The following is a 13,261-nucleotide window of genomic DNA, read 5'->3' as shown; positions in this document are numbered from 1 at the left end:
AATAAATCTTTTAAACTCTGTAATTTGAATTGGAAATATCAACATGAATCATAATTTTTTTCCTTTCCAAAGATCCCTAGGTCTGCCTGCTGAAACAGCCCAGAAGTAATGACATTCCAGTATCAACTGTGGTCCCTGAGCACACTCCCTACGAAAAGATACAGGCTCCTGGAGAAAAGGTTGATTCCAGATCTGGGATGGGAAATACTCAAATGAGCAGAGACTATCTTCTTGGGCCCCAAAGCAAGGAAGCCAGGAAGTCAGCTAAGACTAACAGAGTCTTTCCAAAAAGCCTCAGAGCCAAGCTGAAAGGCTCCCTTTGGCTAAGGCTGGGACAATGAAACCCTCTAAAAGAATACTGACTGCAACTGATTGAAACTAACTGTAAACAGTATTAAGATTTACGAGCTTTTTAATCATACTCAAATTAGCAAAAAGAAAAAAAATCAAATGAAAAACTCACTGCGTCATCAATGGATGTAACTAGGGCATCATCTCCTTAGTGAAAACTGGCAATTAAAGGGAAAGAGTTAAGCATGGACCTGCCATCCCTAAACAAATTGTGTCTCTGGGTAACCAAATGGTTCTGTTGACGAAGAAATGTTCTTTTTTAGAGAAGGATTCTGTAAATTCTTTCAGAGAATTCCTGCTACAAAAATGGAAAGAATGATAGAGTTAGAAAGTCACCACTTTGTAGATGCTATGAAATAACTGGCCGAGGGAAGGTCATAACTGATGAAACCATTAGAAGGACTGATGGGAAACTTCACAACAATACCACACTGCCACCCCTGACCCCACCAATCGATCTTTGCATCACCTAGAGCGAGTCAACGAGACATACGTGCCTCCTGAGGTGACAAGACAAAGCACTATCAAGTATTCTTGCCAAAAGCATTAATAAACGAACCTAAAGTCTCTAAAGATAAATTTCAGTTTACCAGAAATACTGGTGACAGGAAACATGTTAAATGTGACCACAAGGAAACAGAGATAAATCTAAAATGAAGGACATTCTAAAGGACAAATGGCTCCACATCTTTAAAAAGTCAATGGGGGAAAAAAAGAAAGAAGGATGGGTTACTTTGGATTAAAAGAGACTTAAAGTATGTAACAGTAAGAAGTGTGTACCTTGTTTGGATTTTGATTTTAACTTGCCAATGTTAAAAAGGAAAATGAAATCTGAACATGGAATAATTCCATGATACCAAGGAATTATTCTGTTAGGTGTAAGAGTGGTATTATAATTATATTAGAAAATGTATGTTTTTAATGCTTAGTGATGTACAGATAAAATAACATGAGAACTGAATCTGCTTCAAAATACTTCAGAGTATTTTGGAGTAAGTTACCTTTATCCTACGCCTTAAATTTTTCCTTTGAAGAATTTTTCAAGAACAGTGACCACCACACAAGAAAATAAAGCTTTCAGAAAGCAAGACAACATGAACAAGAACCAATGAAAATCAACAAACAACAGAAAGAAAACCTTGTAGCCAACAGACAGTGCAATTGATGGACACTCATTATAAATCAAATATTATATTCAAGGAGAGAAAGGCAAGCCTTATGATTTGGCAAGGAGTTGGACAAATAACTTAGCAAGCATATTTGAAAAAGAACTAGAAAGAATTTATAGGAATGATAAAAACACATCAACTGAAGTCTCTTTAACAGCAGGTTCGGAAGAATTAGTAAACGAAAGGACAAACCGGAAGAAATTATCTAGAAAGTAGTATGGAGAGACAGATGGGCAAGAGAGGAGAGCAGTGACACACAGACTGAGAAGGTCTATCATAAGCTGCACTAGAGTCTAAAAGGAAACTACAGAGCACATTTAAAAATGGGGGGTGGGGCACAGCTTTCCGACAGCAGGCAGGTATCTAATGAACGTAGAAAGAATAATGAAATTAGATAAAACTCATTTGTCAACTAGCATAATAAAAACACACACAAGAATCACCCATGCAGGCTAAATGAGTGGGTGAAAGTTTGAGGACTAAAAGGTATTTATTTCATCTCAGTTATCTCCCAACAGATACTGACTTACAAAGGGAAGAGAAAGTGACTACAGGGGAGAGAACACAGACACCACCTTCACCAAGTGAGGCAAGTTTACATCAGCAGCCACGAGTGCCCCGGATGTGACGCAGGGAAGAATGCAGCACTTCTGAAATGAATCAGGAGGAGCAAACAACCCGAAACTGAGGAATATTCCACAGAACACCCTGGGCTCCGAAAACACCACGTCATGACAAAGAAGACTGAGGAACTGTTCCGGGTTAGATGAAAGAGCCAGCACAGCCCATTGCAACACATGATTCAAGTTACTCTTCTCCCATAAAGGACGGTATTTCCAAACTTTCTATAAAGGAACAATTGGCAAAATCACAATAAGACCTGTAAATGAAATAACAGCATTGCATTGATGTCAATTTCCTGATTCAGTGGCTATGTAAAAAACTGTTCTTGTTTGTGAGATGTACTGCAGTATTCAGGGGTAAAGGAACATCATGTCTGCAAATTGGTTTCAGTTAAGAAAAAAAAATGTGTATGTACGAGGAGAGAGAAAGAGGAGAGGAGCTGGGAACAGAGAGAGAGAAAATGATAAAGCAACTGCAGCAAAATATTACTATTTGAGGGACCTGGGTGAGAACCTGGGTGAAGGGTTAGAAGAACTTTTGTATCATTCCTGCAACTTTTTTAAGATCTAAAATTATGTCAAAATAAGTGAAATTAAAAAAACTTTACAGCATAAATAATGTGTATAATGCCCAAACATCTTTACAGAAAGAAAAAGAATAAAAATTATCAGTCCAAAAAAAGCCAAGAGAGGAGAAAAAAAACAGATCAGGTACAGCAAACACAGTATAGAAAAACACAGTAAGATGGTAGATTTAAACTCAAATATAACAGTAATTACGCAATCATAACAGACCAAGTGTCTGAGTTAAGTACAAAGATTGACAGACTGATTTAAAAAAATGATGCTATTTTAAAAAGACACATCTAAAAGATAAAGATACAAAAAAGTCAAAAGCTAAAGAAAAATATACGACAAGCAATTAACCAAAAGGAGGCTCCTACAACTATAAGAATACAAAACAGACTTTAAGACAAAAAAAGGATTCCTGGACATAAGGTGACTCCACAATCATCAAAGGCTCGAGTCACAAGGACAATGTAGTTTTCAGCTTGTCTGGAAGGGGTGAGCAGCCTGCTCCAAGTCAGCCAAGCGGGTGACAGGCCCCCACGTTACCTGACACCCCCCCCGCCCCCAGACCCTACAGCTGAGTGCTGAGCCAGCTCCAGAGCCTGATGGCGGCCGGCCACTCCCGGCCCACTGCTGGCAGCACACAGGGGCTCCCTCTACCCACAGCCTCCTTCTCCCTCGCCTTCACACGGCTAATTCCACAGGTCCTTTGAGAGCAGCTGCCAAGGTCACTTCCTGGGCTTCCCTCTGCCCCAGCGCGAATCCCGTGGCCACCTGGCCTGCCCTCTGTCCCCTCTCTCAACTCCCAGGGCTGCCTTTGACCCGTGTATCCTCCATGCCTAACCGGTACCTGGAATATATAAACAAGGGTGCGTGAGGGTTGTTAGTTTTGAAAGACTAATTCATGAACACTGCCACATTTTAACAGGAAATTATCGAGGCTTCCTTGGTAGTGCCGTGGTTAAGAATCTGCCTGCCAGTGCAGGGGACACGGGTTCAATCCCTGGTCTGGGAGTATCCCACATGCCGCGGAGCAACTAAGCCCGTGCGCCACAACTACTGAGCCCACGAGCCACAACTACTGAAGCCCACACGCCTAGAGCCCATGCTCTGCAACGAGAAGCCAACGCAGTGAGAAGCCCGCCCACCTCAACGAAGAGTAGCCCCCTCTCGCCACAACTAGAGAAAGCCCGCGCACAGCAACAAAGACCCAACACAGCCAAAAATAAATAAATAAAATAAATAAAAATTTATATTAAAAATAAAAACCGGGAATTATCATTTTAACCTTTAATTCGCCAAGAGGGTCAGTCTGGGCGCAGCTGAAGACACCCAGCCTGGTATGCACGGGAGCACGGGCCAACCTTCCTCAGAAAGGCTCCGTCAGGCAGAATTCCCTTCTCTCTCCCACACCCCCTTGCATCAGTCTTGAAGCCCCAACTCACTGCACTGCAAACTATGCTATTAGCATGTCATGGTGGTGACCGTGGTGACGGTGTTTGGCAGTGGTCCATGGGAGCAGAGGCCCTGCCCAACGCTGGAGAAAAAGGGAAACAAGGTTCCCTGGTTTAAAATAAGTCAACTAGGGCTTCCCTGGTGGCACAGTGGTTGAGAATCTGCCTGCCAATGCAGGGGTCACGGGTTCGAGCCCTGGTCTGGGAAGATCCCACATGCTGCGGAGCAACTGGGCCCGTGAGCCACAACTACTGAGCCTGCGCGTCTGTGCTCCGCAACGAGAGAGGCCGCGACAGTGAGAGGCCCGTGCACCGGGATGAAGAGTGGCCCCCGCTTGCCACAACTAGAGAAAGCCCACGCACAGAAACGAAGACCCAACACAGCCATAAATAAATAAATAAATAAAATAAGTCAACTCCTACAGGAGAGGAGGACACAGAAAATCTTTCCAAGCCCCTAGGAATGGAGACTCCCTGAAGTGAATTTGTAATGACACATTTAAGGTAGGGAAGTGTCAACAGCAGAAAGTAGCCAAACTGAAAAAAGAAAACCTGCCAGTAAGTGCCCAGCATCCTCCGAGGAAAGAAACAGAGACTTAGGGGCTCACAGGCCTCAGTGCAACGTACATCACTGCCGAGGACCACCTCCCTCTGCTCTGAATTGACACTCGTCTACTGCCTTCTAATTACTAGGTATCTCCCTGGATACCCAGGAGGGGACACCCAGAATATGGGTCGAGGATGTCACCGGCCACAGGAGAGAGACCCCTGTGTTGCACAGTTTTAAAATGTCTTGCATATGGGGCTTCCCTGGTGGTGCAGTGGTTGGGAGCCCACCTGCCGATGCAGGGGACATGGGTTCGGGCCCCAGTCCGGGAAGATCCCACATGCCACGGAGCAGCTGGGCCCGTAAGCCATGGCCGCTGAGCCTGCGCGTCCGTAGCCTGTGCTCCGCAATGAGATGCCACAACAGTGAGAGGCCCGCATACCGCAAAAAAAAAAAAAAAAAGAAAAAAAATGTCTTGCATATGATATCCTTTCCGCTTTCAGCGCATCCCTGAGTGGGGTCATCCACATCTCTCATTCCCCAGGGACTGGGCCACACACACCCACTGCGACCAGGGCACGGCAAGGGACTTAACTACTCCTGAGTCCAAGGAGCAGCTGATCAGTGACCCACTGTGGGTAAACAATAACTACTCTTAGGGCCCAGGAGGCTAGAATCTCTGTCTCTTGAGAAATTCTCAGGCTATACCCTGAGGCAGTAGAGTACACTGGCCAGGGAAATGGGTGTAGGGCCATCCCACCCAGGTTCAAATCCTGGCTCTACACAAACCAGCAGTGTAACCTGGTCCCAAGAAGAGGTACTGATGAATGCCTGCACCAGATGCAGCACAGAACCCCATGCACAGTGAGCACTGAGCATTCACACTGGGCTGGAATGGTAAGAAATACAGGACTACTTACACAAGATAAACCACTCTAAAAAGGGACAGTGGACTAGGTGAAAAGCATAAGCTTGTTGCCAGAAAAGAGGACTCACGTTTCAAACACCCCCAATTCTGTCTAGTCTCTCTGTTTCCACTGCTCCAGGCAACACCTCCTCCGCCTCTCGTCCGCACCCCTGCAGTCGACCATTCTCCACTGAGCAGCCAGAGGGACTCTGAAAAGCCCAATCTCCTTTCCTAACACAACAGCTTCCCAGCCTGATCGGGCCTCTGGCCCCCTCCGTGTCTGTCTGTTCCCCTCCCCTCCCCGCCAACCCCGGCCACACAGGCCTTCCTTCCCTGCTACAAAGGCACGGACCCTCCCCCACCTCGGGGCCTTGGCGATGGCTGTTCCCACCCTGCACGTTCATGCACCTGCTCTTCCCAAGGCTGGCTACTCTGGTAACTCACATCATCAACCAATGTTGATTCCATGTACAACACGACAACGACGTTTCCTGTTCACTTGTAAGTAGTTTCTCCATCATTTACATGGCATCTGCCTTCCTCCACCAGAGTGCAAACTCCCCAAAGCATGGATCCTGTCAGTCTCGTTCACCACCACATGCCTGGACCTGGAAGGGGGCCTGGCACAGAGTGGGTGCTCAATAAATACCTGGAGACTGGAAACATGATGAACACTTCAAAGACCAAAGCCTGGGATTTGTATCTATCAGTTCACTCTTCCGCCCGAGACGGTACATGTTGTCCTGTTAAGAACTCAGAGCAGGGAGGGCTTCCCTGGTGGCACAGTGGTTAAGAATCTGCCTGCCAATGCAGGGGACACGGGTTCCAGCCCTGGGCCAGGAAGATCCCACGTGCCGCGGAGCAACTAAGCCCGTGTGCCACAACTACTGAGCCTGCGCTCTAGAGCCCTCAAGCCACAACTACTGAGCCCATGTGCCACAAGTACTGAGCCGGAGCTCTAGAGCCCACGAGCCACAACTACTGAGCCCACGTGCCACAACTATTGAAGCCCACACGCCTAGAGCCCGTGCACCGCCACGAAGAGTAGCCCCCCCTCACCACAAGTAGAGAAAGCCCATGTGCAGCAACAAAGACCCAACGCAGCCAAAAATAAATTATAAATAAATAAAAGAACGCAGAGCAGGGAGCGTGAGCCCCTGGGTTTGAATTCTGTCTTCTGCTGAATGATCCTGGCAGACTGCCTGCCTCTCTTTGTCACCTTTCCTTGTCTTTAAATGGGGCTAAGAGTCCTACCTTCCTATGAGGCTGCTGTGAGGATCAGTTTGTGTCTGTAAAGTGCTGAGACCCATGGCTAGGAAGAGGAGACACTGTAGAAATGTTAACTAGTGTTACTGAAGGTGTAAAGTTTTCCTTATACAAGTCCTCTGCATTGCTCAGGTTTTTAGTACTTTCACCTGTTTTACTGCCATTTGTAAATAGGCTAATTTCCCTCATTATAACTTCTAAACAGATACAATTTATAAACAGGAAACACACTGACTTTTAGACTGATTTTGTACCAAGGAATCTTCCTGGATTCTCCTCAGGCTACCACTCTCTTCCCGCAACCACAGGGCACACTGACTCAGCCCACACGGCTGTCTTCCTGCCTCACTCCCATCTCTGCAATGGACTGCTGCTACCTCTACCCCACTCCTTCCTCTCCTGCCCAGCAAACACCCACTCACACTCTGCTCTGGAAACATCACAGCGAAACCCACCACTACCATCACCACCAAGTCCGATTTGGACTTCTGTGATGCAACAGTACTTGACCTCCCTGGGGCATCTCACATGGCAACCATTTTTGAGGTTTCCTTTTCTTTGACTCTGACACACAAGTCTCTCCATTTCTCTCATTCCTATGGGGCTGCCCAACCTCCAGCCCCTCCTCCGCCACCTTCCCTTGCCCACCCCCGAGCACTGCCCTCGGTGCTCTTCCCAGGGCACATGTGCTCCTTGAGCTAATCTGGCTATACCCACTCAGTGATACCTGTCCAGACCATTCTCTCGAGACAGATGCCTACCCACGTGCCCACCAGCACCCGCAGGGTCCCACCGTATCTTAAGGAAATGTCCACCTAGCCCTCCGTAACAACTCTGACGGTCTTCCCTAACTCAGGGAATGGTACCACTCCCAACGCAGGCCCACAGGGCAGACCTCCAGCACTTATGCCTGGCTCTGCTGGCTTGCTGACCACCAGCACCCAACTAGTTACCAAGTCCAGTTGCTTCTGACCCTTTATTCTCCCTAGAGGATAAAATCCAAGTGTTTTTTTTTGGCCGTGCCGTGCAGCTTGCAGGATTTTAGTTCCCCGACCAGGGATTGAACCCGGGGCCATGGCAGTGAAAGCACCGAGTCCTAACCACTGGACCACCAGGGAAGTCCCCAAATCCAAGTTTTTCATGTGATCCTCAAAGCCCTCTACGATCCAATCTCTGCCTATGGCTCTGGCCTCATTTCTTAATACACACTCCACCACCACCGTCACCTACAAAACCATAAACTCTACATTTCAGCAACTGTAAAGTGTTCCAAGGTCACCAACATACTACATTACTTTAAGCCTCTCAAATTTGCACGTTGCTTCCTTTTCCTAGGCTGACCTTCAGTCCCTTGTTCACCTCATTCACCTCTCAAATCTCAGTTTAAGACTCCCTTATTAATCCCTGAAGCATTTCTTGGGGTGTCCTTACTTCCAAAAACTGGCCCTGTGCTGTGTGTCTCCATACACTTCCACGGCCGACTCTCGGAGGACCCCTAACGTGCCATTGTGCTCATACATTTTCTTGCCCACAATTCCCACCAGACCATAGCTCTTCCAAAGCAGGAACGACCTACCTTCTCACTTTTAGCACCTGCCCCAGGGTGCTCAACAAAAGACAATAAACTAAACTGTTGAATAACCGAAGGGACAAATGTATAACTTCCCAAATGAGGCCCCAAAATCTTAGACACGGAAAGAAAAAACTAAGAAAATGTGTCGAAGAAATTGGAAAATGCATGATGACCCCTCGTTTAACTCAAGGCCCAAGGTACAGAATTGGCAGAAAAGAGTCTGAAAGAAGGAGTAAAGTAACAGTCTGACAAGAAGCACTTCTGGACGGGTCAACGTCATCTTAAAGGAGGCGCAGTGGCTTGGAAGCCCCACGCAAGCTCCGACCCTGGAAAAGATGGATGAGCACACGTCGGTGTTCAGGGCTTTTCATAAACGAGAGAAAACCCCCCGACTCACCCAGACGGCAGCCGTCCGGACCCTGGTGGCCATCCTCACGGCCAGTTTTGTGCGCCCTGCGGGGGGTGGCAGGACCCGACGGCTGCGCGAGAAGAGAACCGTGAGGGAACCAGTCTCCCCGCCACTCCCACGCCCACGCGGGACCCTCCTGCCCCCCCCCCCCGAGGACCCGCCCCTCCCTTCCCACGGCCGGGCCTCCTTCCCTCACGCAGCGGCGGGATTCCCCAGCTCCGCCCCCACCTACACACACGCGATCGGCTCAGGGCAGGCGCGGGGGAGGCCAGACTAGTCTGCACGGTCCCGCCGCCCTGACACGGGAGGGACTCGGCGCGCGCGGCTCCCCCAAGCCCTGAACCGGCAGCGGGAGATGCGGGGGAGACCGGCTCCGCAGCCGACCTCCCGGATCTGCAGCCAGAGCCGCTCGGTCCTCGCTCTCGACTGTGCGGCGCCCGCCCCGGGTGCTTCGGCGACGGCCCTCGGGCAGATGAGGTCGGCACGCTCCAGCTCAGGTCCCCACGACGGGTAGGGAACGCAAACCACCCACCACGACTCTCCCGGCTGGTGCCGAGCCGACGGCGGCCGCTAGGGACGCACAGGAAATGCGTCAGGGCAACCCGAGGGCAGGACGAACTACAACTCCCGGAAGCCTCTGCGGGCGTTCCTCCTGCTCGGGGCGGCTCCAGCCGAGGGCCGCCGGGAGAGGGCGCTGCGGCCGCGAAGCGCAGGCCCTTCCCGCCCCACCTCTGGGCGCGGGCGCGCAGACTTTCAGTAATACAGAGGATTAAAATAATTGACAGCAATAGCGCAAAGGCTGGAGGCGTATAAATTCAGTTAAAAGTGTTCTAAGGTTCCTGCTTTTCCAAATGGTAAAAGTCCTAATTTATACTTTAATAACGCAAAGATTCGTTCCGTTGTATAAGTGACATTTATTTTCCAGGAAAATTAGGAGTGGCATTGTCTTCCTTTGGGGATGGGGGTGGGGGAATCCTTTAAATGTCTGGCTTAATATAAAACAGCTGCAGTCTCATATGTGCTTCTGCATTCACTCTGTTGCATGTGTTTCTTATGTGTAAGTATCAATATATAAAAAAATCTGGCCTCACATAGGTATGTATCAATAGTTGGAAAAGGACAGGGTATTTTAATATACTTAGATAACTGCATATTCTTTGTAGTAAAAGCTGAACAAGGAATAGGTCAGTTTCAGTGTATGATCTGAAACCAGAGAGGTGAGCTTTTTCTACTCTATTATATTAAAACCCATTGGTCTGTCTTGCACTTTGAATGCATAGTTTTATCAAGCATGATTTTGTAACAACATGCATTGGTCATTTGGAAAATATTGGTTCACTGACTAATGCAGATCTTCCAAACACTGACACCTCTCCTTATACAACATGAAAGCTCGTATTCATCAATATCATTATTGATCTTAAGTACTGGGAATCTGTGAAGTTCACAGTGGCAGATACAAGATTTCCAGAATTCTGTTTGCACTTGAAAACTCTAGCTTTGTATTGGCAGACAATGCTGGCTGGCACTTGTTCCCCTTGTGTGACAGCTTACTTGGTTGGCAGTTGAGAATGTGTCTGCCTCACCCACGTCTGCCTCACATTTCAGTCCTACTTTCACGCAAAGTTCAGCTCCCAACTCACATAATCACAGAAGTGCATTTTCTGGAGACAGATATGGAACTTCAGGATGCAGCACAGAATATCTGTTGCATACATACTAAAAAGATATGGACTCAAGAGTTAAGATTTAATAAAATTAGTCTTCACTGCTCCATCAAGGACATCCAGAAGCAAAATTGGTCCTTTTCTCTTCTTTTTTTAACTGTGAATGTGATGATGAAGAACATAACAACGACTAATAAATGTCTTTGATGCCACTTCCTGGATGCAAGGGGAGTGCCCATAGTGGTACCCCTATGGCTTTTGCACCATCAGAGCAAGTTCAACACAGTAGGCAACATCTTGAGTTTGGAATATCAGTACTCACTGTAAAACTCTTTCAACTTTTCTGTATGTTTGAAAATTTTCATAATAAAATATTGGAGGAAAATATTGTGGAAGAGACAAACTTTTCAATAAATTGTGCAAGCCAAAAATAAATAAATAAATAAATAAATAAAAATTGTGCAGGAACAATGAGATAGCTATACAAGAATAGAAAAAAACTGCTGTCTCACAATATATTTAAAATAAATTCTAAATAGATTAAATATGGGACTTCCCTGGTGGCGCAGTGGTTAAGAATCCTCCTGCCAATGCAGGGGACATGGGTTCGAGCCCTGGTCTAGGAAGATCCCACACACGGTGGAGCAACTAAGCCCGTGAGCCACAACTACTGAACCCGTGTGCCACAACTACTGAAGCCTGAGCACCTAGAGCCCATGCTCCACAACAAGAGAAGCCACCACAATGAGAAGTCCGCACACCACAACAGAGAATAGCCCCAGCTCCCCGCAGCTAGAGAAAGCCCGCATACACCAACACAGACCCAACACAGCCAAAAATAAAAATAAATAAATTTATTTTTAAAATATAGATTAAATATTAAACGTGGAAAGGAAGGCTCTACAGGTTCTAGGTTGAAACGTAGAGTTAGCATCCTTTGCCCACTGATTTGTTAACCAATCCCTGTTATCGGCTAAGTTCTCATGTTGTGTTAGTTTTCTGTGCTGCTGTAACAAAACAAACTTGGTGGCTTAAAACCACACACATTTATTATCTTACAGTTCTGAAGGTCGAAGGTCCGACACAGGTCTTCCCGGGCTAAAGCAAGGCGTTGGCAGGGCTGCATGCCCTTCTGGAGGCTGCTGGGGAAAACCCTCTCCTTGCCTTTTCCAGACTTTAGAGGCCACGAGCATTTCTTGGCTCAGGCCCCCGTCTTCCACCTTCAGAACCAGCAACAGAGGGCTGAGTCCTCCTCGCGCTGCATCGCTCTGGTCTCCTTTTCTGTCTCCCTTTTCCACCTTTAAGGACTCATGTGATGACATTCAGCCCACAAAACAATCCAGGATAATCTTTCTATTTTAAGATCTGCCGGTTGTTTTTCTTTCTTTTTTTGTTGTTTGGCTGCATTGGGTCTTTGTTGCTGCACGCAGGCTTTCACTAGTTGTGGTGAGTGGGGTCTACTCTTTGTTGCAGTGCGTGGGCTTCTCATTGCAGTGGCTTCTCTTGTTGCAGAGCACGGGCTCTAGGCACGTGGGCTTCAGTAGTTGTGGCACACGGGCTCAGTAGTTGTGGCATGCAGGCTCTAGAGCGCAGGCTCAGTAGTTGTGGCACATGGGCTTAGTTGCTCCCCGGCATGTGGGATCTTCCTGGACCAGGGCTCGAACCTGTGTTCCCTGCATTGGCAGGTGGATTCTTAGCCACTGCGCCACAAGGGAAGTCCCTGCTGGCTGTTTTTCAAATGAAGCTCTACCATTTACTAGCTACATGATTTGGGGCAAATTACTTAAAATTTCCAAACTCTAGTGCCCTTAACTGTAGGGGAATAATATTATGCTCCTCATAGGACTATAGACAGAGAAAAACCTAATGCATTAAGGGGCTTCGCAGATTGGCTATCTCATATCAAGCTGTCTATGATGAAGATGCGTTACAAAAATAAAAACCACCATACATTCGTTATTAGCGTTCGCTTCGAGCTGCAGATTTTCTTGTTTCCCAGAAATCCTTTGTTTTCCGATTTTTTAAAAACAACTTTATTGAGGTTAAAGGTTACACACAACAACCTGGATCCAGCTAAAGTGTCCAGTTCAATGAGTTTAACAGATGAAGACAGTCATGGAACCACTACCACAACCAAGACACAGGTCACTCCCAGTGGTCCCCTTGTGGTCCTGTTTGCAGTCAATTGCTCTCCCACCCGGGCCACAGGTGACCCCCGACCTCTCTCTTTTATCTATTACGCTTTCTAGAACTTTATACATGGGAGTCATATAGTATGTACCCCTTTGTGTCTGAATTCTTAGAGTGCTTTTAAGATTTAAACATTTAGCCTTGTAGGGCTAGACTACAATGTGTTTTATCTACTCACATGCTATGAATTATTATACATGACATCTGTTGAGTTTACTGTATTTGTGTTTGTTCTGGTTTTAGGCGATCACAATGCTTAACATTCAGGCACACATTTTTGCATGGACATATTTTCACTTCTCTTGGTTATTTACCTAGGAATGGAATTGATGGGTCACGTGGTAACTGTATGTTTAGCCTTTTGAAGACATGCCAAACTGTCCTCCAAAGTGGCTGTACTATTCTATAATCCCACCAGCAACGTGTGAATGTTCCAATCTCTCCAATCCTCAATAACTAGCCTTATCTTTTTTATCTTAGTCATGCTACTAGATGTGAAGTCCTATATCCTCCTGGTTTTGACTTGCATTTCCCT

General features: G+C 46.9%; 1 protein-coding gene across 1 annotated transcript in view; it reads right to left on the bottom strand.

Moving 5' to 3' along the window:
- Positions 1-9,576, bottom strand: part of ZNF268 (zinc finger protein 268) — a 39,040-nt gene extending 29,464 nt beyond the window's left edge. The window contains exons 1-2 of the mRNA XM_065890083.1: positions 9,254-9,576; positions 8,858-8,913 (exon numbers count right to left, since the gene is read on the bottom strand). Coding sequence (XP_065746155.1) covers positions 8,858-8,890 — 33 coding nt within the window. The 5' untranslated portion in view covers positions 8,891-8,913; positions 9,254-9,576. The remainder of the gene's footprint in view (positions 1-8,857; positions 8,914-9,253) is intronic.
- Positions 9,577-13,261: the final 3,685 nt, after the last annotated feature.

The sequence above is a fragment of the Phocoena phocoena genome, chromosome 13 (genome assembly GCF_963924675.1).
Source record: "Phocoena phocoena chromosome 13, mPhoPho1.1, whole genome shotgun sequence".
Classification (NCBI taxonomy): domain Eukaryota; kingdom Metazoa; phylum Chordata; class Mammalia; order Artiodactyla; family Phocoenidae; genus Phocoena; species Phocoena phocoena.
This window is presented reverse-complemented; position numbering and strand designations above follow the sequence as displayed.